Source organism: Grus americana, chromosome 7 (genome assembly GCF_028858705.1).
Source record: "Grus americana isolate bGruAme1 chromosome 7, bGruAme1.mat, whole genome shotgun sequence".
NCBI lineage: Eukaryota > Metazoa > Chordata > Aves > Gruiformes > Gruidae > Grus > Grus americana.
In genome coordinates this window covers 20365802-20389650 of record NC_072858.1, presented here as the reverse complement: position 1 = coordinate 20389650, position 23849 = coordinate 20365802, and the positions used below count along the sequence as shown (strand labels likewise).

The 23849-nt window shown below is 41.1% G+C and overlaps 1 protein-coding gene across 3 annotated transcripts; it reads right to left on the bottom strand.

Moving 5' to 3' along the window:
• Positions 1-582: 582 nt before the first annotated feature.
• On the bottom strand, positions 583-23002 carry TMEM273 (transmembrane protein 273). 3 transcript variants are annotated; one of them, XM_054832451.1, is made up of 6 exons: positions 22884-22996; positions 17498-17548; positions 16559-16669; positions 14323-14347; positions 4189-4215; positions 583-2775 (listed from the first exon to the last, which is right to left on the bottom strand). In XM_054832451.1, the coding sequence occupies exons 1-6, from the start codon at positions 22936-22938 to the stop codon at positions 2733-2735; spliced, it is 312 nt and encodes a 103-aa protein (XP_054688426.1). In that variant the 5' UTR covers positions 22939-22996; the 3' UTR covers positions 583-2732. The 3 variants fall into 3 exon arrangements, with proteins under 3 accessions (XP_054688426.1, XP_054688427.1, XP_054688425.1); XM_054832452.1 differs by lacking the exon at positions 14323-14347 and having other exon boundaries at positions 22884-23002; XM_054832450.1 differs by lacking the exons at positions 583-2775; positions 4189-4215; positions 14323-14347 and adding an exon at positions 11985-12832.
• Between the last annotated feature and the right edge of the window lie 847 nt (positions 23003-23849).

The window sequence follows — 23849 nt, the reverse complement described above, 5'->3', positions numbered from 1 at the left end:
GGGAGGTGCTGGTAAAGCTGGTTGTAGGAATGGGCAAAACCAGCAGTTCTTTGGGGTGGAAAAATAGTTGCAGCAGCCTCATTTGTCCGTGCAGAGTCAGGCTGGCTGCTACAGTTCTGGAGTGGGAGAGTTAGGCTTTTCTGGGGCACTGGTTGCTGCTGCACGGCAGCCCTGTGCAGCAGTAGCGGTTACCCAGTGTGCCCAAACCTCTCAGTGGCAGCAGAACCAGCAGCCCTGGGGGTCCCTTGTCCCTCGCCGTCTGTCTCAGTGCTGCCCGTCCTATTCCCATACCCAGGCAGACAAGGCACACACCAAAAGGTTTTGGGAACTCGTAATCTATTCCCCACCCTTGCCTGATCAAGATTACTAACCTTAATTCTCCAGACCTTTCTCCTTTACTGCTTGTAACTCCCTTTTTTGTTTATTTTCTTGTTTATTTCCCTTAGAGTACTGAAATGATGTGAAAAAAACATTTGCGTGAACGAATAAGGCAAGGTAATAGCTTCCCTCCCTGACCACATGCTCTCTTCTGTTCCAAGTCTTAATTAAAATGGCACTAAAGGAAGCAAATCAATTAACAGATACCTTACAAGATGGTTTATTCACTTACACATGTACACACACACAATTACTTACAAGTATCACATTACTGCTTTAGTTTATCTGTTAGCAAACGCTGCTAATGAACTGCAGTGTTACTGAACTGGGTAACATACACTTAGGAATCCAGGGAAATTATTCCAATATATCAATTTTCTCTGAAAATAACCCTTACATTTTGTTGTTCAAAATGTGCAGAAAAATTACTACCCAGTTGCCTTTGCACATTTGGAAAGTTACCTCCTTTGCTAAGGTAATATTCACATATTCAAATCCTTTCAGTTTCAGTTACAAGTAGTACAGTAGCTTATTCTTTATAGAAACAAGATTCTGATATATCTGCTCTTATGCTCTGACAGTGTGTTAACTCTAAGTCCCTGACTCAGCTCATCAGCTCTGCCTTTAATGTCTGGGGTTAATTGCAGCTCATCACAGTCCGAAAGCTGATTATTGGATGGGAGGCCCTGCCTTCCATGATTTTTTGAATGATATTTCTTAATTTTACACATAAGTTCTGGGTTAGACTTCAGTCTAGTATTTACATTTTGTTTTGGTTTTTTTTGGTTGGATAACTTCTGCTATATTACAGTAGTGAAGAACTGGAAAGAACTTCATTTACTATGATCTGCCACATGGCATAACTGAGAGCAGACACTGGCTTAAAAGTTAACTTTAGGAACATATATTCGATTAAAAAATCCATTTGTCTATAGACATTGGCCTGAGCCAATGCTATGACATAACAGCTATACTTGTGAAATATGGTGAACATCATTTAATGTTGTGTGTGCCATCTACCTGAGGCCCTCAAGCCTTTGAGTCCTGCTGGGTTTCCTGAGAGGAGCTGTAAGAGTAGCAGAAGCTGCCCAGCGCAGCGCTGCTGCCAGCCAAGTGCTCCCAGAGCACCTGCCACTGATGTTTGCTGCCCTGTCTTTACAAGCTGAAATACAAAAATATTCCTGCTTTTCTTGCACCTTGTGATGACAATATTTGTTATAATAAAGCATTCTTGAAGGCAGTGGATTTAAACAGAATAGAATCTATGGCATTTATTTTCTCAACTGAGACCAAAGCCACAGGCTTACAGCTTTGGGGAAAGCTGGGAGGTGCTTACAAAATAACTTTGGTTTAAACCATTTAAAATTATGTAAGCTATTCTAAATGTTCTGAGACAAAGCTCTATTTTTTCTTGTTGCCTTTCCCGCTGTAAGCAGCTTATAATTGGAGCCAGGCAAAGCAGCATTGATGAAATAAAATTCAACAGAATATATAAGGCTAGAACAGGAATGAAGGGACTGGGAGACCAAAATTAATCGCAAATTCTGACTGAAGTTAGTGCATTCTTTTGTACTAAAAAATAGTGATGGGTGAATTTCGGAAATGCCAGATTAGCTTGTTTGTAGAATGTTGACATGAAATGTTTCATTTCAGATGTCCAGAAATGGGGGGTTTGGGGGGGGGGGGGGTGGTACACAAAACTGTTTTCATTTCAACATTCTAAAATCATTAAAAACATTATTTCAAAAAGAAATTTTTAATTTTAAATTACCACAATACATTTAAAATGGCTGAAATGAGCATTACCACCTACAGTTAAACAAAAGACATCAGTCCTAAAGCTAAAAAAAAAATATAATTTTAGTGTGAATGAAATATTTTCATATTAACACAAAACATATATTTTCTGAAAAACTTGAGGAGCCTTGTTTTGAGTCAACCTCAAATGAATGATATTTAAAGTTACTTCAGTCATTATTTACCTATCTTGAAGTACAGGTGTGACCACAAATTCAGCTGTTGAAATATATTGCTACCTTTTTGATTACCCTGTATTTAATTGATTTTAGAAATCAATCATATACTTATCACAGACTAAACACGATCTATTAATGAGCAGAGCTCGTCTATTTTATTTTCCTCGTACATTTCCTTCATATGTATGCTGTTAGGGATTGCAGGCTTTTTGTGTGCAGGTGATTGAAGTTAGCATGCACTATAAGCTCTTCCTGTAATCAGTCAATCAGTCTTTCAATTAAAGAACAAAGAAAGGAGTTGGTATTGGTGAGGTTCCTGCCTGTGCACAAGAGACTTTGATCAATCCTCAGACCAGGTAACTGTCAAGTGCAAAAGGATTATTGATCGTTTGTACTTTGTTTTCCTAGTACATTGACGTCTCTGAAAAGAAAGAAACATCACAAGTTAACAATAACTTTCTGGCTTTAGTTTTACCTGGAATGATCCATAGCATCATTGTAAAAGCTGAGCTGGGAGATTGTCAGATAAAAAATACAGGAATTGTCAAAAATTATTAATAGAGCTGCTCGAATTACATTTGTGAAGTTTCTCCCACTTTTATTTTCCTAGATGTTTCTTTGTATGTGTCCTGGTTTTGGCAGGGATAGAGTTAATTTTCTTCCTAGCAGCTGGTATAGTGCTGCATTTTGGATTTAGGATGAGAATAATGTCGATAACGTGCTGATGTTTTAGTTGTTGCCAAGCAGTCAAGGACTTTTCAGCTTCTCCTATGACCCTGCCAGCGAGAAGGCAGTGGGTGTCCAAGAAGGTGGGGGGGGGACACAGCCAAGACAGCTGATCTAAACTGGCCAAAGGGTTATTCCATACTATATGATGTTATGTCCAGTATATAACTGGGGAGTTGGCCAGAAGGTGGCTCAGCTCAGGAACTATCTGAGCGTTGCCTTTGAGTGGTGAGAAATTGTGCTGTGCATTGCTTGTTTTGCATATTCTATTGTTATTATTATCATCACCATCAACTTCCTTTTCGGTCCTATTAAACTGCCTTTATCTCAGTCCATGAGTTTTACTTTTCTTTTTTTTTTTTTTTTTTTTTCCTTTTTGATTCTCTCTCCCATCTCACTGGGGGGGCCGGGGAGGGGGGGAAGTGAGCAAATGGCTGTGTGGTTGTTTTAGCTGCTGGATGGGTTAAACCACGATAGGTCTTTGGAGGTACCTGTTTTTCCTAAGTGAATTAACAGAACAAATAATGATTCTGGCTGTTGTGGTAACCTCCAGATGCTCACTTCACCGCCAGGTAGGAAAGCACTAGCAGCAAGCAATGCATTTTAGGGCAGCATCCTGCTACAAGAGCTGCTCACAGTGTTACAGACTCTGGATTATCGTCATTCCGGCTGCTTCCCAGTACTGTCTTGCCACTTGAGTGGGGAACAGCTCAGCAGCTCCTGGATCCATATTGTGGCTACATCTTTCCATGAGCTTACTACCTGGAGTACCTGCTGATGTGGGGACAGCTGCATTGCAGCATAGTTGTGCCATAACGCAGACAGCCTTGCAGTATGCCTGGGCCTTACGTTATGGTATTCCAGGTATACAACTGGGAAGCTGGGGGACAAGGCAGTTAAATGACTTGCCTTAGGCCATGTGGAGCGTTTGGCAGACCTGCAGGCAGATCTGGGCTGTCAGTAGGAACTTGGGGTAACCCCACAGCCTTTATTGCTCTGTGACCTTTCCTTTATCTAGGTGGATGTGCTGTTACAACTTCTGTGTGTCTGCCTAGTACTGTCACTCTATCTCCCTGCGTCACCAGACTCCCCCTTCCCCAAAACGTACCTGTTCTGGCTCGATCCCATGTTTGACCTGCAAAGTATAGAAAGTGAGATATTAATTGTGACTTTAAGAGCAGTAATCAAAGAATTCAATACATTAGCAGCTGGGGAAATGCAGGAACTTTTAATCCTTTCTCTTTTCTTCACGGTTCTTAATCTTTTTCTTCACTGCTCTTACTCAGTTTTACTCCATCTAGCGTCAGTGCTTGGAAATAAGATTTTTCTTGTCTTGCAGCTCTCAAGTTGTTTATATTCTTAGATCTCATGACTCCACTGGGAAATGGTATTTATTGTAGTCCCTTTCCTTCAATACTACTTAAGCGTTTTCTGGTAATTTTGCTAAAGAAAGAACTGACAGGAGATTTGGCAGCCAGAGACGTGCTTCTCATAATTTGCCTCAGTCTTTTTTCCTTCTTTGAGAGAAATTTTGTCACGCATGTCTTTTTAGAAAGCTGTGCTGAAATTTACTGATAAGTAGTACAGGTCCTTCAAGGCAGAACTCTTGGAGAGTAAGAGATCAGGGAACTGAAATAAAATGATCTGACAGACTATATACACGATCTTAAAAAAATTATCTATAAATAATCTGAAATTAGTGATTCCTTTTGCATATTTTTAGTGTGAACTTGTCCAGTAATTCAATAGGATACAGGAAATTCTGTGAGTTGGAATATGCAGGAGCTCTGATTCGATGCTGTTCTTTCCTGGCTAAGACCTGTGGCACTCTGAGTCCCTTGTGTCAGGAGGTCTTGTTTTGTTTTGTTTTGAAGCTGTCCTTTAGCTGTGATCGCAGCTTTCATTCCTAGCTAATCCCATGTTGTCGCCTCTCTGACAAGCCCTAGTCAACGTAAAACTACTCAGTCTGGATGGCAGACGGGTGCTGCCTGGGAGCAGGAGGCTCTCTGCTCGGTGGCATCTAATATTTGAGTTACCCTGGGTGTCTGTTGACAGGAGTGAAGAGGGTACTCTTCCAGAAACATTTCTGATTTTTTTTTTTTTTTTTTTAAATCCAGACTCGCAGCAGCTCCAGGGAAAGGTAGAGTTACTCATTTATTGCTGGAATCAGTGGCACCAGCAAGTTTGCCAGCAGAGACCATGATAACTGTGGAAGGAATTGCCTCTGACAGGTGTCTGAATATTACCAGGAAAGCATTCTCCTGACTCAGCAGGTTTGGGACCAGCTCTTACAATCAAATGCTTTAGAGCTATTCGAGACTAGCCTCAAACAGTTGTGCAAAGGGGTAGGAAGGAGTAAGGATTCCTCCCTGTTTGGCAGCTGTGAAAAGGTCAACCGCAAAAGCAGCTCCCAGATCTGAAGGGAGCACAGGCGTCCTGGGCCAGATGCTCTCCTAGGGAATGTGGAGAGAGGCCAGGGAGGAGCAAAAAATAGCCAGAAGTGTGGCTCTGCCTGTCAGGCTGGTAGCTGGCATCAGTGAAGTATGCTGTGTCCTGGAAAGGGGTTTAATGAATTAATCTCACCCTAACAGTCTGGGCTATACATATGTATATATATATAAAACTGTCTCTGTGTGCATATGTGTCTGTATATGAAGTATTCCCTCCATTCAGGAACGGTGCTAAGAGGAACTGAGAGCCTGAAAGTGCTACAGAGTGTCTTAGTGCTGCTTTTTAAAGCCTGGTGTCCCCAGCACAGTGCAAAGCTTAGTGTCCTTGGTTTTGAAGTGTGTGATATAAAGATTAATTTCATTTTATGGAAAGGGTAACCAGAGCCAAAGTAACTTGTCCAAGGTTGTTCAGAAGAACAAATTCGGCTAGACAGGACAGTGACAGAACCAGGTAGAAAAGCCAGTTTATTGCTCTAGGCACTGTTGACCATTGCCTCAACACAGAATGGGTATGTACATTTTGTTTCTGCAATTGTATATGTGCAAGGAGTTGAGACAGCCACTTCTACTGAGATCATTTGCTCATTTTTTAACATTTACACAAACACACATGGAGTTGTTTGTGTAAATGTTACATACTGTTCATACTTTATGTTTATTTGCAATAGCATGCATTATTATGGCATTTTGTGCAGCCTTTAAATATTTTTCATTAAACTCAGTTCCCAGGATGCCTACTCAGAAATCCTGAGGCAGTGGATACAGCGTTCAGTCAGTCAGCCACCCACTAATCCCTACAGTTTTGAGCAAGGAATAGGGCCTGCTCCAGTGTATCAGACTCATCTTGTGCAGGTGCTGTCTGCTCCTTAGTGAAGTGCAAATGGACTGCTGCCTGAGAGGCAGAAGAGGAGGTAGCCCTCCAAGTTGTGTTCCATTCTCCTGATAGTTGTTCACTACTGATACTTGGCCATGGTGGCGATGTGAAAGGAGGTTCTGCAGTCAAAGCAGACCACAAAGGAATAATTTTTGATTTATTTTGTAAGGCTCATTTAGATCATGGAGGAGGCTAAGTGTCTTTGCTGGCTCTGTTCTTCCTTATTTGCAAACCTCTAACAACCTATGAAAACTTTGTTGACCTGATGATTGGGTTGTTTGTAGAATATATTAGTTGGCAGAATGAAAGACCTTGTGAAGGGCTGCTTAGAAAAAAAAAAAAAACACGCGGCAAGTGAAAGAACAGCTTGGGATATAGCTGAGGAATGTTAATAGAAAACATTCAAGTCTTTGACCCCAGAGGTGTCAAAGATTCTGCTGGATCCACACAACTGATTTTTCTCCAGGTCCAAGAAGATGACACTGACAGTCATAGCTTAAAAGGAATATTCCTGGGAGAGGAAAAGAAAAAAAGAGGCTTGTTTTAGGAGAACAAAGACAGATGCAGGAAACTCAGTGGTTCTGAGGAAGTTGTCTGGATTACTGGGGATTTAGAGAGAATAGGGGTGCGTGTAGGGTATGGCTAACTTTTTCCCTTTGATGTTTCATGTCTGTTGTTGCAAGATCTTTTATGACCATGCATGAGAAGGCTACTTTGAACTGCTCACAGCTCCTGTAGTGAGGAACTGTAGCACTGAAACTCAGTTTTGCCTCCTCTGCAAGTCCAGAAAATACTTGGGGCACATAGGAATGGAACTGTGGAAGATGAAAACTCAAAGCCAAAGGATGCACTCAGCCCAAAACAAGGACAGGGATGCAGTCAGTCTGTCCAAGAGCAGTGGTCTGCAAGGTATGGTGGGACCTGTGGCATACTTTGTGTTGTATAAGCACCACCATTTCTAGTCCTCCACATGAGAAGAGACAGACACCTTCAGGCTACAGACAAAGGGTGAAGAAAGCCCAGTGGGCATGGGAAAGATAGCCAGGATGGAGATGGGAGAACAGATGGACTAGGAGGGAAGAGAGCTCTGCCATTTCCATCAGCTACAGTGATGGTCACAGGCAAGTGAAAGCTGGATAGAGTTTAAAGCTTTTTTGCTGTGTTCTCCAGTGCTTTTTCTTCTCTGCTTTCCTATATCCCCCTGCCAAACCTTGCTCTTTCCAGACCAGACGATGTTTCCTTTCTATGGAAGGAATGTCATGGCTGCATACAAGGGCAAAACTGAGCTGAGTGGGGAAAGGGAGGTAACTGGTGGGCTGGGGCAGATCCACTGGGGTGTGTTTTTGTGAGACTATATGAAGTGATTGTTGTGCCAGGGAGACCCATCCGTGCTGCACTGTGAGCTGCCTTCTGCCAGGTGTCTTTCTGACAGCTGAAGCTCTTGGATTTTGTTTGCTGTTGAAAAGCATCTTGGAGGATTCGATCTGTTCCAGGTACTGTTCTGCTAATGCAGAAATGAGATGCATCTCAGGAAGGACTACCCATGAGAGATCCATCAAGTGCCAATGGTTTTGAATTACTTCTGATAACTTTTCCATTTCATAAGTCACTGGTTTGGGGTTTTTTTTTCTCCTTTTTCTTTTTTTTTCCTTTTTTCTTTTTTTGCAAGACTAGTGAGTTGAGTTTGCAATTTAAGTCAGATGCAGTTTGAGTGAATGGTAGGCAGAGTCACATATTACATTTAAAGAAGAAAGTGCTTCTTGACAATTAGGATTCTTCATTGTTAGATGTCCAAAGGCCAGGCTGGGAGGCTGGGAAGAGACCAAGCAGCTGGGACTCTGCATGAAAGACTAAGCCAACTCACCTTTTCAAACCATTCCATATCAAGATTTGCTCTTCTGGTAAGATTGGTAACACTCCAATGCTTTCCTCAGAACACCAGTGACTGTGCTTAACAAACTCCTTTCCTATGCCTGTATTTCTTACTTGCATCCCATGTGTTGGAAGAGGTGAAACAGAAAGATAAGACAGCTGGACGTAACTGAGGGAGCATGTTTAAGCAATGGGAAACTTGGAAGGTGGAGACTGTAATCTTGCAGGTAAAGATGCGATGCTACAGTGCCCATCTCCTGGGGGCATATCACAGACATAGATTTATGCCTGTGCTTCTTCATATCCATCTGCAGTTACCAATGTTTGTTAGTGCTTTGTAGTGATTGACAATTCAGTGGTCACATATTTTGTGTAACGAGTCATTCATTTCATCTCCTTCTGCAAAGGTGTCCAAACAAATCCTATGTTAACTTTTTAATGGGGGGTCTTAGCAGGAAGGCCATGTCTTGAATGAAATGTGGAGGATGAACTAGCCTCATTCTAGGTATCTCCAGGCTGAAAAGTGAGATACCTTACTGCTGAGAAAAATGTCCTCTTAAAGTCAGGTCAGTGCAAAGAAAACATCTGTCTCCAAGTCTGAATTAGTTTCACGGGAGGGAATTACTTCATTGAAAAGTAATTAAAATTCACAAAAGTTGCTGTAGAATGGCTTAAAACAACCAATACCGGTCCCTGTTTCCTACTCTCTTTGTATAAAAATCTTGTGTAGAGAAGACATCTTGGTTACTCTGATTAGGATAAAGATAATTCCTTTGCTGATATATTTTTGGCATCATGCTATTTCAAGTACTTTTGCCATTGAACTTGCCTATAGTAGAGCAGCAGTATGTGCTTGCATCTTAAGCAGATATGATTTCAATGGATAGTAGAGCGGCTGAGACAGTATCGCTCCCTGGCTGCAGACTGAATGTATAGTGTTACGTGTGAATAGCTGATGCAGTATCTGAGTCACTGCGATGCATTTCAATGCCCAGCGTCCTGTGCAAGCTGTGGATCTTGATCCTTCTCCTTTGTGCACTGCTTTTCCAGTGACATGTTCAGACAAGGCCAAAGTCTCTTTTCTTTCAATGTGTATTTATTTATGGATTTTGATTTGTAAATTTTGGGCCCATTTTCCGAAGGACTCCCACTTGTGGCTTTCTTAAGTATACCCTAGCATCAAAACTAGGTCTCCAGTTAAGTTTATTTGTGAGCTCAGACTGCAGTGATTAGACAGGTTGCATCTCTCACTTGAAGATGATAGTATCAGTGATATGACTCATGCCTACTCAATTGGCTTCATGTTTGGTAAATAATGTGTTCTGCAATTCACTGTATTACAGACCATTTTGGACTAAATTTAGATCAGAAAGAACTGCTTTCCTCTCCAAAACAGAAGATTTTTCTTTCTATCTGACATTAAACCTCTTTGAAGGATATGAAACTGTTTCATCAGCTCCTATTCACTATCTCTGCCTGTTAGTGCAGTTGGCTACAGACCTGAATGTGACCAAATGCTAGGAAAAGTGTTCTTGGCTCAAATGTTTAGGCTGAGACAGTTCTGCTAGTTGGAAGAAACTGCAGCTCAACATTCAAACTTGCCCAAACCTAGTCTTTGCCATGCCATCCATCTCTGATGTTTATATTTTCCAAGTGGATGATTTCACCTCCTATGTAATCCATGGCACTGTTTTTAGAGTTAGACAATGAGGAGGTTGGAGGCTTTCAAGGTGTGATAACATTCCAAGCCCTCCTCCATTTGCCTAAAGAATGCTCTGGTTCTCAAGAGTACCTTGTGATTTGCAAGCATAGTCTAGCAAAGGAAAGAAAAGTCGGTCCCTTAGAAAAATACAAAAGAATATCTGGATGCTGCTTTGGGTAAGAAAAGAAAATCACCAATACGCTCAGCATTTGGCTGATAAAGCCTCCCTCCTCTCCTCCATCAAATATCAGAATGACTTGTGTATTGCATTTAAAACCTGATCTGCTGAGTGATTTACAGGGAGCCTGTAGAACCCAGCGAGTGGCATGGGGAGTTTTGGTGTGTACTGTTGCCCAGGATGTGTTGAGGCAACAGATTCCCTTTTGCTGTTGCAGCAGGTTTAAAATATGTACCTTTTCCTTTTTAGCAAATGTTCTCTGTCTCTCCATCCTTCTCCTTGTCCCTTTCTTTGTCTCCTTCTGTCAAAATAAATCTGGCTGCCATGCACTGTAGTTAACTCAAAATATCGCTAACATTAAATGTGCCCAGACATTTTTATTAATACATTAAACTTGCATGAAATTTTTAGGCATTATAATTTAGCAAGCTTACACCAGGATGGCATTTGAAACTGACATGAGCTATTAATTAAAAAAGAGGACATTAAATAATTGTCAGTTGACATCTAAATTACTGTTTTGTTAGCTGACGAAAGCTTGCCTCAAGCCTCTTTCTCTTCTCAAGTGTTAGTAAATATCCCATTGAGTTTAAGGGCATCCCATTATGAACTGATTGTTTAAATCTTAATGTTATATACCTGACTAAATAAAGTGGTGAATGCTGTTAATTATATCACAATGAGCTGTCAGTGTCATGTGGGTGTAGAAACACTTCTGGTTTAAGTATTTGGGAAAGTATCAAGGGGGGCACATCAGAATGCTTCCTCATTTTAGTGGAAACCTGTTCTTGCAATGTTGGTTAGGTTCAGTACCAGCTAATCAGGGTTCTAGCATAAGAGATTATCTGCATCAAGGTCTTCAACTGGTACGAGGCTGAGCAACAACGTCAACTATGATGGTACTGTGCTGGGTGACACCCACTTGGAGTAGGTCCCAACTAGGGACAGAAATTAAGTGGCTTGAGGTGCTTGTGGGAATAATGATGTGAAATTTAAACCAAAATTTGGCTGAAGGTGACTTTTGTGAGTCCTCTATCAGTTGGATTAAAGTATTTTCCTGAACAAACACTAATAATTATCAATGGTCAAGCTGAAAATGAAGTTGTCTGTGGAAGATATGCCAATTCTCCTCTCTGATCCTAAAGGGATGGTGTCTTGATTATCCCTGAGGGTTTCAGGTTGCCCATATCCCTGAGGGATTCAGGATGGCTGTTTGATTGGTTGGAATAAATGTAGAACCAGGTGATTTCAGATAATGGACTTTGCTTTATCAAAGGGTTTTCTAGGACTAGCCACTGGCCTAAAAATGCCACTGAACTGAAGCAAGTAGCTAAAATCAGTTTAGACCTAATTATCACATGTCTGTCTGGTGACTTCACTAAATGGGAAACTATCCCTATGACCAATGGGGAAAATTAAATCAAATAAAAATCAACATACAGCTTGGATTTTCTTGAGGAATCTCCTTGGTATTTATAATACTGTAGCACTTACAGTGCAAGTACTCAGCATAAGTAATATTTCAATGCTCTTTTCAGGAAATAAAATGGGGGGATTGTGGTGGCTTTGTGTTTGGAAGTTTTGGAGATATTTTTTTTTTTGGTTGCCATTATTAAGAATGGCTACCTCCCATACAGCTCCTTTGAGATATATGCCATGTTTTGGATTCCAACATATAACACCATTCTTTGGGTCAAGTTTGGTCCTACAACAGAGATGCCAACATGGGTGAGAGTTCTATGGAAGGCTATCGCATACTTCAGTTATTACTTGTGCTAATAAAGGTCCAGTTCCAACCTTTAAGATATTCCCATTAGGTACAGGCCAGTTTAACATGTCAACACAAACTCTACGATCTGGAAAGGCCCTACCCAGAAGAAGGTTAGGAGGAAAGATAAAAAATTACATTGAATCCTGTATGCTGTATTTCCTTTTGATTTTCTGTGAGTAGATTTCTTGGGTTGCAGAATGATGGTGCGAAACTGACTGAGCTAGTTCTGCATCAACCATCTGAGATGTGGAAAAGTATAGCTTTGTTTATAAAACAAAGAACTCGATATACTTTCTTGCTAAAAATTGATGCTATCTCAAGGATATCTGCATTTCAATAATCCTACTAAGAATTAGTGTATAAGGGCATTTTTAAATGTTTGCTATGGATCTGGTAGTGTTTTTAGTGTCAGTAGTTTCCTCAAGACCAGTCAAATGCTATACTGTTTCCTTAGATTAATCCCTGCATTATAGAATCCCTTAATAACCCACCAAGGAGTAATACATAGATGCCCTGAAGTGAATGAGAACAATGATTTGTTAGTAAATTTCTCACTGCTACAGTAGAATTGAAAAGTACAACTGATTAAGAAGCAATGGTGGATTTCTAGTGATTTTCTACATTAAAAAAAAAAAAGTAATCTTTAACATAAATAGTTTTGCCCCCAAACATTGTGAAATTACAGTTTCTCTCACTGGTCAGTGTCGGTGGCTTTAAGGCAGAGAGTTTGTGTATCGTGTCACGTTTCCAGCCTTAAGACTAGAATTTTGGCATGAAACTGGAAACTTCACTCTACCTTTTAGCAAATGCCTGTAGACTGGGATGAGGAATCATCAAAGGGGTCAATGTAAGGTCATCATTAAAGATGTTAAATTTTGCTGCCATGACAAAGTCAGTCACTTCCCCTAGAAAGATCAGAGGATGGTATCATAGATGTTCAAACTGTCTCCAAAGGAAAATATCACACATAATAAACAGCAAGGGGAGATAGAAAAGTCCAGTGTGGAGCAGTTCATAGATCATACCATCTGCATTTCATCCAGGTAGTAAATCTACTGCCTTCTGTGTTTCTTCTTGTCTTTGTCCCTCTCCTCCCTTTATTCGCTTTTCTCTTGACTCTGATCTCTGGCTTTTCCGTTTCGGCTTAGCTCTTTCTCATACCCTTCCCATTCACTGCTCTGTCTATACTGTCCTTAATACACCAGAAAGTTTACTGGGTATTCTATAAAATAGCCCTAACCTATTTTAGGTTAATACACAGAAATTAACAGTGTCTTGTAAGAGAATAGTGTGTTACTAGAAAGGAAACATTTTGTAACAATTAGCTGTGTGAGGTTGGGGAAGCGCCTCCCTGGGAAAATAGCAGGCGCTTTGCAGCTGGGGCCCTTCTCTGTTGGACAGGCAAAACACTGAAGTACTTGCTGCAAGGGTGCCCTTGCTTTGATCTTCAATTGAGTGTTTACATAAGCTGTGCTGTTTTTATAAGGAATAACTGTGATGGGGACATCCTTCTATCCAGTTCTCTGAGACAGGCCAAAAGCCATTTCTTAGGTCATCGAGTACAGCTGTTCCCTTCAGTTCATGAGAATGCTGATTAATTAATGTTTGGGGTTTTTTAATCACTTATAAAATGTCTCAAAGGGACACAAAAAAAGCGTCCACATCTGTAGATTACCGTGAGCCAACAGACAACTAGCAGTCCAGAGTCCCTGCTCCTGTACATCTCCATCCTGTTGCCTCTCCTTGGAGGAGATGAGGAGTGGCCATTGCCTAAGTAGTCTAGCACTGCCTCTTCCGCCTGTGAACCCATCAGGTGCTCAAAACCTAAAATGGTCTTACTGTTTCTGGATAGCGGGGAGGAAGGTGAAGGGCCAAAATGCACCCCTTCCAGCAGGAATGCTTGCTGAGTGACCTTGGCCTGTAAGACCCTGGCGTGAGGGGAGCTCTCGGAACTGAGATCCAGACACAGTAACTGGGAAATTGTTGATGAAGCTAATTACCCTTGTTTACATATTTATATGTATTTTTATCTCAAGGGCTTGTAAAAAGTAATCATCGCTTAAAAATGCTTTTTTTAAATAAGTTTGCGATTATAATACATAGTACAAACTAAAAATATAACAAAACTTTTTGAAGGATTTTCTTTTAAAAAAGAATATCAGTCTGCTAGGATTTCTTTCCTATTTCTGAAGTATCAACACCCTGTTACAAGGAATTTCCTTTTTCCACGCAGATTCACTAGATAGACTGCATTCATGGTCCTCTAGAGGCTTCCATGTGTGTTATGTGTTATCATTCAAATCACAGTTGTGTGATCATGCATAAGGAGAGAAGTTAAGCATTACAGTTTGTGCATCACACCGCCTCAGAAAAAGCATGGGGCAATGACTCTTACCTTCTATCCATTTTGCCATCTGACTCTAAAGAGAGAATAGGAAAATGTGGTTAGTTTAAGAAACCAGGAACAGAGTGGTGACAGGCCTGCCTAGAAGTTGTGAGGATGCAACCAGGAAGAACACAGTTGGTAAAGATCCAGCCGTCCTTTCTGAGGCAAAACTCTTTGATATTAGTAGTGTCATGCAACCTTCCTAAAGCCCTTCTTGATTCTTCCAGCTGGACTGTCTCATGTCAATTTTCTCAGAGGTGTATCTTTGCTAATATTTTGGCTATATTGAGTTTGACTGTAGACATATCCAGAGTGTCATAAGAAACAACTCTGAGGACAGATGCTTGATGAGAATAAGGTGGAAGCAGTTTCCCTTTGGGCCTGCTATGTAGTGCCACTAAAGAAAGCATCAGCCATTTGTCTTTCAGAAAGTAGAATTATATTGTCATTTGTATCCTCATGGGGTATCTGGGGAGTCTGTTTGCAAAATTGTGTTTTGAAAGACCGGTGTTTGCTGTAAATAGGATGGAATCAGGTCCTGACTGATAGGCTGAGTTCACCATAGTAGTACTGGGCCCAGAGAGCTCAGTCTAATTCACTCCAAGCTTAATAGTTAAGATCACTGTGCTCTCCTCTTTACTAAGTAAGAGTCTGTGACTACTGTTGAATCGGTGTGTCATGGTGCACTGCTGACTTAGTAGGGTTAGACAGTTCTGGATGCTGGAAAATTACCTCTCACTCGTCGCATGAAGGTTAATGCAAAAAGCTAGCAACAGAAGCAAACGTTTCTGGATACAGTGGATGGACAAGCAGCTCCTAGTCCTGTGCTGTAGCAGTCTGACTGAGTTTACTCACTGCGTTTTCCTTTGTTTAATGTCTGACTCATTTTTCATGGTGGAAACTGGCTACATTTATCAGAATTTCTCTGTTTTTAAAAGTGGACTGCAAGAGCTGGGACTTTGCATGCAACAAGAGCTGCAAAGCTGGTTTGTTTTTTTTAAATTCACCATGTAGGTGCCATAAGCAATGCTTTCAGTCCCCAAATTCTCTTATTATATTCACTCTTCTTTCAGTAAGGATTATTTCCCCGCATATTTCATGAGATTGCCTCACTGCTATAGTTTCCTTCCAAGCCAAATTTTCATGTGCTACTAAGAGTACAGACCTCTCTTGACAAGCAAAACTTAGGTTGCAAAGATTTGCCTTAGCAAAGTCTCAGGACTCTTTTTTTTTTTTTTTTTTTTTTTTTTTTTTGCAATAAACAACAGCTTATGCTGATGTTCTTGTTAACCTGATAGGACTTTGAATTTCCTCATTTGCCACTCCCTGTTGCTATTGTATTTGCTATGCTTTTTTATTTCTAGCTCTTAACAGCAGTTGAGTGTTATTGTGTGTTGTTACTTCATTCCATAGATGACAGTTGTATTTCAGCAGTGGAAGAAATCATCACAATATTTGTTCTACAGTGGTCTGTGAAGTACTTAGAGTCCTGTCAAGAGAGGCTCTGTGCAGACGATGGAGGGCCATGGACCAGCATTGCCCCTGGGGAGGCTCATGGAACAAATTCTGCCTGTCACTAGCTTCTGTCTACTGAAGTGATGGGCATTATTCAGTTTAAGATTTTTTTGGATTTGAATCCAAAACCATGGGTTGTAAACTGCTGGTCCAAAGTCAAAAGGAGCTGTTGCTACCAGCAGTTATGATGTTAGATCAAAGAGCTTTTGCCTGTTCCAGATGAAAAACATGCTTTTCTGTGGCAACTTGAAAACCAGTCACAGTGGAAAAGTTATAAGGAGTGTTGCTACGTACTCCGATGGAAACTGCATATCTTATTCAGACAGTCACATTTGAAGAAAAAGTCCAGAATCAGTGAAATAAATAGTAACTTTAGCTAGGACGTGTGAGCAAGCCTCTTGCCCATCCTGCATATCCAACAGGCTCTTTAACTTAAGTTGAATGGACAGAATTTTGTTTTAAAAATTAATTATTCTAAAAGATATCGAGGCAGTATGCTGAAGTGAATTCTATTTCTCTTGTAAGGCTAAAGAGCAGAGTTTGTTATACTGAAATGTGAATCTGCAGTTCCAGGGACTCCAGCACTTCAGACACTTTTAAAATAGTTCTTCAAAGGAAAACCAGAGCTGTAGTACATAGACAATTCCTAACACTGAAGCTCAGATCTGCTATATCAGAACATAAGGAGATCTAGGTCTCTGGATAGGAAATTGGGAGTATTTTTTCTTACCTTCAAAGACATTGTCAATCATCTGTTTTTTGATCATGCAGATTATTACTGCTACAAACCCAATTGCTAGAAATGCTCCCAGAGTAGCTCCTATAATAACATATGTGAAATCTGCAAAAATTGAGAACAAGTCAGTGAGTATACACCATTAAGTAATAAATACAGTCTTTGTGTTTCAGATGTGACACAGTTTCCAAAGTTTAAATGCGTCCAAAAAACTTCAACAACAACAAAAAAAACCACCCCAAAAAACCCAATGTATTTATTCTTCAGAAGGGCCTGATAATGCTGAGCCAGACTAGGTAGCTCAGAAGAGTCTACTCTTTCAACTCCCTGCACATCATGAAACCATGTGAACCTGTGGCTAAGAGGCTCAATGCCATTTTATGGTAATGAATGCCTGTAGCCTTTTGTGCGTGCAGGTCTCAGCTGAATTTTAGACCTAGGGCTCTACTTTTCTCCCCAAGGTGAAATTTCCCATCCCACTCCCTTGCCACTCTGTATCCTGCCAAACTCTTATTTGTGCTTCCCACAGCTGCACGTGCACAGCGTCATCTCTACCTCCCTGTTCCCAGCCTCCTCCCCTGTCCGACTGTTCTGCCTCTCTAAGTCTTCACTGGAGGAAGCAGAAGAATTTTTAAGTGTAAACTCTGAACCATATTGTGATTTTTGCATCACTGTGTGTACATAAGGATCCACCTTCATCTGTCAGGCAGGGGGGTGCCTGTGTTCCAGATATGTCTTCCCTGTGCTCGTTATATTTACCTAAAAGTAATTTAAGCAGGATTCTGCTGTGCTAGGCAAAGTACTAGCACGCTATCAGATTATTATCTTTTATACGTAAAAAGTGTGTAAAGTCTTCTCAGCACATTCATTTTTGTTATATTTGCTTTGCCCCTAACTTCCTGTCTGGAAGTGAAAATCTTGCCATGAACTCACCTATTTCCTCCTCTGAGTTTCCAGAAGCGTAGACCTTTGCTCTCCAAATATCTGAAATGGAAATATTTTAGCCTGTTAGGACATCTAGGAGAATGATCTATATTGAAGGAGAATGGCATATTGCTATTTTCAAGGGGATGGATGATCTTGGTAAAGCTTAAGAAAGGATCTGAGGCTTCCTGGAGTAGTGAAGTGGCATCAGTCAAGTTAATAAGGACATCCTAGGAATGTGGCCACCACATGCCAGTTTTTGGACAGAATAGAAAATACAATTTTAAAATTTTATGTTGTCTTAGCACTGTTTCCCTTCCAGAGTTTTGTCACTGCAAGTCTGAGAGCTATATGCAAGAGAAGTTGCTATAAATCAAGAAAAAGATTACAGATGCAGTAAAGCTAATAAGACGTGCCAAGCAGAGAGGATATGGCACACCCCAGCACCCCTCTCCAGAAAACATGAGTCTCAATCCTGCCTGTAGTTCCAGTCTTCAAAATGTGATTTATTGCTGGCAAAGAGGAGAGACTTTTCCTCTTGCAAGAAAATGGTATGGGCTGGAAGCATCCTTTTCAGAGGCTCCTATGCCAAGTTCCCTGTGCATCAAAAGGACACCTTCCTGACCCTTCCTTTCTTTGTAAAGCTGCTGAGCTGTGTTGCCTGATGCTTGGAGTGTGCAGGCTCTGAGAATGGACTGGCTCTGAAGAAAACAATTCATTCCCACATACTTTTGAAGGAAAAGGTTCAAAATTTTCCAGAAGTCAAGAAAAAGGAGATGTCATGTTTAGTATTTATGTTTCTTGCTTATTATAGGAAATTGCTAAAAATGTACACTCAAATGTGGTTTGATTTTTTTTCAGTGATGGACATGCAAGGATATTTCCACCAAAGTCTTTTCAAGTAGCTCCAAATGACATAACTGGTGTGTAGCTCCATGAGGTGCTTGGAGCATGAGAAGGCTTTAAAGGCAGATATGACTCCCGCATTTTAAAACAGCATACTGTGAAATTTTGTTCTCCTGTATGTGCTTCAGGCAGAACATGAAGTCCTCTCCTACAGCTATCTCTCTTTGTCACCCAGGTAGTGGATTGCCAGTACATATGGGACCTGGTAGGGAAGCTAGCTGGTTTGCATGCAACATTGCCTTTTCATAGGCATTCCCCACTGTAGTGGGGAATTGTGAGGGACTATTGTCTGACTGAAACTCAAGTGAGATTTTAAGGTCTTAAATGCATCCAGTTTTCCTACTGCTAAGGTTTCCAATATCGTGAGTGCCAGCTCGCTTCTCCTCTCTCTCCTCTACTTCTTGTGGAGAAATAATTCTGTCTTATTCAGGTTTAGGAGGCTGTGCTTTCATTTCTTGTCCAGTAAAATGAATGCTAGAAATATGATTGAATAGAAATAAGCTTGAAGCATAGTCCCATTTCAAAACCAGCCATTTTTATACCTTTACAGAAATCCGTCTTGTGTCTGCTTTTGACTGCTGAAACTTTCTTGAGCTGAATGTGGGCTCTGGGTCTTCCATGGTTTTGTCAGAAAAATCTGATGTATCGGGTGTCTTACAACAGATTTGTTTTTATTTCCTGGTCTTAATCACATTTCTAATCCCAAATTTTCATAAATTATGAACCAAGCTTCAAAAATCTGGACATGAGCTTAAAAAAACCTTGAGTTTTAAAGCAAATGTATTTTGGAACTGTAATTCTGAATTGAAAGTCCTTTTTTGCCAAACTTTTCTTCATAATTAAAATGTCTGGAAACTTATTTTGTACAAGCAGAAATGTTTTCTCTCTAAAAACCCCATGACACTCAGAGAAGGGAGTTGGGAGGGGTGGGGAATCCAATTGTAGATATGATCACAAAAGCTGGCTATACTAAATGACCAAAATCAAAGTTACAAAGAAAAGGAAATTAAAGAAAAAAAAAAAGTCTAAGACTACATAGTGGGTGTAAAAAGCATAGCTCCTGATTTTCCAGATTAAAAACCAGTCTCTTTGCTCTTGCCTGTGAATTTATTTCATTATAAATTAAAAAAAACCCCTTTCTTCCATCCCCTTAATTATTCTTTGTGCTCATATGAAGAATGTTTTAAATTCAAACATAATAAAAGTGATATTGTATTACTTTTATTATCCTAATGATCATAATACATAGACCTTAATGTATGCTTTCTAATGGAATTAAACCAGTGACATATTATGTGTTTTATAGCAGAAATAACATTTTACATGGAATATTTTATGTAGGTCAGCTTAATATATTGAGATTAAATTATTAGTTTCTTTTTAAAAAGGGAGGGAGGGAAATCTCTGAAAACCCACAGGACTAGAGAGAACATTTCCAATTCATACTTACAATATGGTTTTAATTAAGGTTTAATATCATTTACTGGATGCTGCTTAAATACTGTTTGCTTTCAAGGACTGTGTTAGATAGCTGGCTTCTGTTTGTTTCAGTTTCTTAGGTGGAAAGAAGTGGATGGACTAAGTCAAATACACACTTGTTGCTGTTTGACCTAGAGCCCATCTTCAGTTTAGATCTTTTGGGGATATACACAAGCCCCCTGGTACAGAGGGGTTAGAAATGATACCTCAAATTCTGCAGCGTTCCAGTACCAGTGCTAGCTTTCTGACCTCTCTTCTCTGTATACTGGGCTTAGACTAACTCCCATGTCTTGAAGACACGCTCTGGATTTGGAGATTATTTGCTTCTGGGTGGAAGAGCCTCGCAGATGAATTTGATATATATGCTCGAGTGACTCATGGATCATTTTTCAAAGAGTTTTGAAGCAAGTGACAGTGCTTTCTCACCTCTCCGGTGTGCCTGGCTCAGGCGTAGCATGCATCTCGCACTATAATAGAGATGTGCCCCCGGGGCCCTGGCAGCTCCCCGGGGCTGGCGAGAGGCACAGGTTGTGTCTTCAACTGGTGGGGGAAAGTTGTTGTGCGTGTGTTGTTGGCAGCAAGTCCAGAGATGAGACTGCAGACCAGACAGGTCTTAGGGTAGAGGTGGGGCGACAGAGAAGGAGTAAGTGTGAATCTGCTGCGGCAGCCTGCCTGAGGAGTCGGGCTCGGTCAGCTATGCTGGAGCCAGGCGCGCAGCTGAGGAAGCTTTTGCTTCTGGCTGCCCACTGCAGTCCTCTGCCAGTAGGGTTACTTCCCTCAAGGTACATCTGCTGAGCAGGTGATGGACCCGCAAATAAATATGCTGGGCTGGGAGCCCCTGGTCTCTGATCTCAGTGAATCCCCAGGCAGGTTTGGCCCTCCTCAGACCTGCTGTGCACAGTGCTGGGCTAAGCAGAAAAGAGCTTCCGAGCTGCACCAAGGGACGTCCTGTTCTCCCTGTGCCCTCTGCTATGTAACTGTGCTCACACAGTGCCTTGCCATAGGTCAGTGCAGCGAGGAAAGTGGTGCAGAATGCAATTTGGGCATAAGATCAGGGAGCAGGAATAGCTCACTTTCCCCACCTTATGAGATACTGTGAACAACTCCCAGGCGTAACCTGCAGTGACAAACAGCAACATGTGCCTTGTCTTTCTCAGTGCACAGCACTTGCCTTAGTCCCTTTGCTTCTGTTACCTCCTGCTTCTGTATGACTTTCTTCTCCCTTCCTCCCCCATCTCAGGTTTCTCCTCCTCTTTGCAGCAGAGAGTGGCTGGTCCTGTGGCACTGCAGTAGCAAGGGATTCAGTGCCATTCATCTTTGGGGAAGGAAATGGGAAAGGAAGCAAGTGTCTGGGAAACCCAGAGGTAGGGTGGAAGAAAGGGATGGCTCATAGTGGGTTTCTGAGCAACTCCAGAGTCAAATGTGGAATGCCCACGACCATAAAGAGGTTACAGGCAATGATCGTGCTGGAAACCATTCATGAAAGACATTATTTAAAAAAAAAAAAAGGTATTTTGGCTGGTATTTAGTGTACCAAAATTTCCAGTTACATGTAAATTTCATAAGATGGGCACTGTTGGCATCCAGGCAAATGGAGTCCTTCCTCAGTCCTCAAATTAGAGACAAAATCCTTCTTTGTAGTAATAAATGAGGACAGGAGTCACTCCTACGTGAAGACAGGATTTTTTTTGAGCTCTAGTCCTTGCCAGGCACACCTCCATCCAAGGCCTATAGATTTGCTATTGCCTGCACCTATCCATGTAACACTTGGAGGGATGTTAATGTGTTTTCCTTCTATCTATTGCAAAGTGCCTTTTGCTGCATAATATGTCTTGCTGCTCTTGATTCTGCATCTCTTTGCTCTTCATGAATGCTTCTGTATTAAGTGGAACTTGTGCCATTTGGCTGTTGAGCAGTAACTAGTCAATAACTGGGGAGCAGTCATTGCTGACTTCACATCTGTAAGAACTGTTAGTTACCCGTGTACTGTGTGGTGAACAGTCTCCATTCCTCTGGATTCTTGGAATTATCTATAGAAAGGTGCAGAGCACTTGAAGGGCCAACAAAAAAGGATAATGAGAGCGATAAATTCCTATGTGTACCCTGAGAAGGACTACGAGAGGATAGAGCACTGCTGTAGATCTATGGATACCTGTGCTTGGAGAATCTGAGGCAGGAGCGGATATCCAGTGGATGCTAGCTGGAACAGCTGGTCTGCATGCCTCAGGTGGGGCAAACTGCCCTTGTGGGATTAACCAAGGGTAGATGATGATTTTCTATGAATAACTGCGTGAAGTAGGGTAGTGTGGGAGATGTCCTTTAGGTAAAGATGAGGCTTTTGCCACCAGAGGGTGCCTGCCCCCTTACCTAACGTATCGGGGATCACAGTAACCCATGTAAACATCTGTCTTTGTAGCTGCTGCCAGCTCCATCCTCCCCATTAGTCCCAATGTTAATAAGACTCCTGCTGACACTTCCTATCCATAAGCCCCACTTCTTCCCTGCACTAAGTGGAGGTGAGTAACTGTGAAGTAAGAGGCAAGCTGCGAGGATGAGAAAGCCCCGCTTCGGGCTGGTAGGAAGCATTAGAAGCAGCCTGAGTCGGGAGCATCAAAGACCTCTGAGCGCCACAGAGACCAAAAGTGGTTTGCAGATAGCATGCACACAGATCAACTTTTACCTCTACTGAAGTAGTGTTTTCTATACAGTGCTAAAGAGGGTACTCAGCAAGCTCTGCCATCTCATTTGCAAAGATGCAGGTGTTTAACTTCATGGCGTCTTCTGGATTGCACACAGCTGACCCCTTAGCATGCAGTCTAGGAAATGTTAGCTAGAAAACTCAGCAAAATACCCCACTGTCTCAACAAATGTTCTTTTTCCAAGGAACAGAGTTCTAAACAAAATTTTAAACAACATGCATATAGTTAGACTAGGAAATAAATAACCCCATCAAGCTCAGGAAAAAAAAAGCTCTCAAAAATGTGGAAAAGAAATATGATAGATTACTTACGTAACAGAAGAAGTAGTGCCATTAGGACTGATATCCAACTTGTTAGTAATGTCATTGTGAAGTTTTGCCAACAGAGTGGTTTCACCCAAATTTTCTGAATTTAGCTCTTCTGCAGTGTCTTTTTTTTTAAAAAAAAAAAAAAAAAGCTAGACCAGGTCACGTGATTATATTAGGAAGCTACAGTCACATCCTGAGTAGTTACATTTGCAAATACAAGTTCCCTTTTTTGGGTTTAAGTTCAACATATAAATAAACTCCCTGCTTGAAAATGTTCTGTGGAAAAGGTGGACAGCCAACAATCACAGCCTTATTCAGCTGTTTTGCTCTCTAAGAGACATTTAAACACTGATATCTATTTTTACAAAATTGAAAAAGTCCTACTGCAGTGAACTGGTCTCTGCTAAAGTCTTCTAAATCCATGGAGTTGCAAGTGGATTTTTTTGTCTTAGAAGGAGAACCTTCTAAGATAATGTCTTTCAATGTTGCCAGCTTTTTTTTTTGAACTCGACATGAATGCCATTGTAAAGTTTTGAGGAGAGGAGTACTTGGCTGAACATTTCCCTTTCATAATCAGCTTCACCAGGAGCAGAGTGGAAGAAACCATGGCTGCAAAGCCATTGCAAGCCCGTTCCTGGAAAAGAACTTCTACCAGGAAAAATGTCTTGAGATAGTAGGAACTAAAAAGCAGCAACTTACTAGTAGATGATACTGATGCTCTGATAGGAGTCAAACTTATTCTTTGAACCACAGTGAAAAAACAGATTTTTCTGTTATTCAGGAAAATTCATCTTTTCGAGCAGGTTAACCTGTTCCAAAACTGGATGACAGCAAAGCATGCGAGTAAATATTAATGCTTTTTGCTAAGTGTACCCGTTCCTCCCAACTCATTTCAGGTCCATCCTTCAGAGGTGGAAGGCACAAGAACATGGGTGGTTTTGGTTGTTTGTTTTGTTGGGTTTTTTCAGC

Excerpts from the sequence above, each read along its gene's own strand:
- TMEM273 (XM_054832450.1), bottom strand. The coding sequence starts at position 22,938 with ATGACATTACTAACAAGTTGGATATCAGTCCTAATGGCACTACTTCTT. Across the intron at positions 17,549-22,883 it reads GGCACTACTTCTTCTGTTAC|ATATTTGGAGAGCAAAGGTC; the intron begins GTAAGTAATCTA and ends TTTCCATTTCAG. Across the intron at positions 12,833-16,558 it reads GATTGACAATGTCTTTGAAG|GGGAAGTGACTGACTTTGTC; the intron begins GTAAGAAAAAAT and ends TGATCTTTCTAG.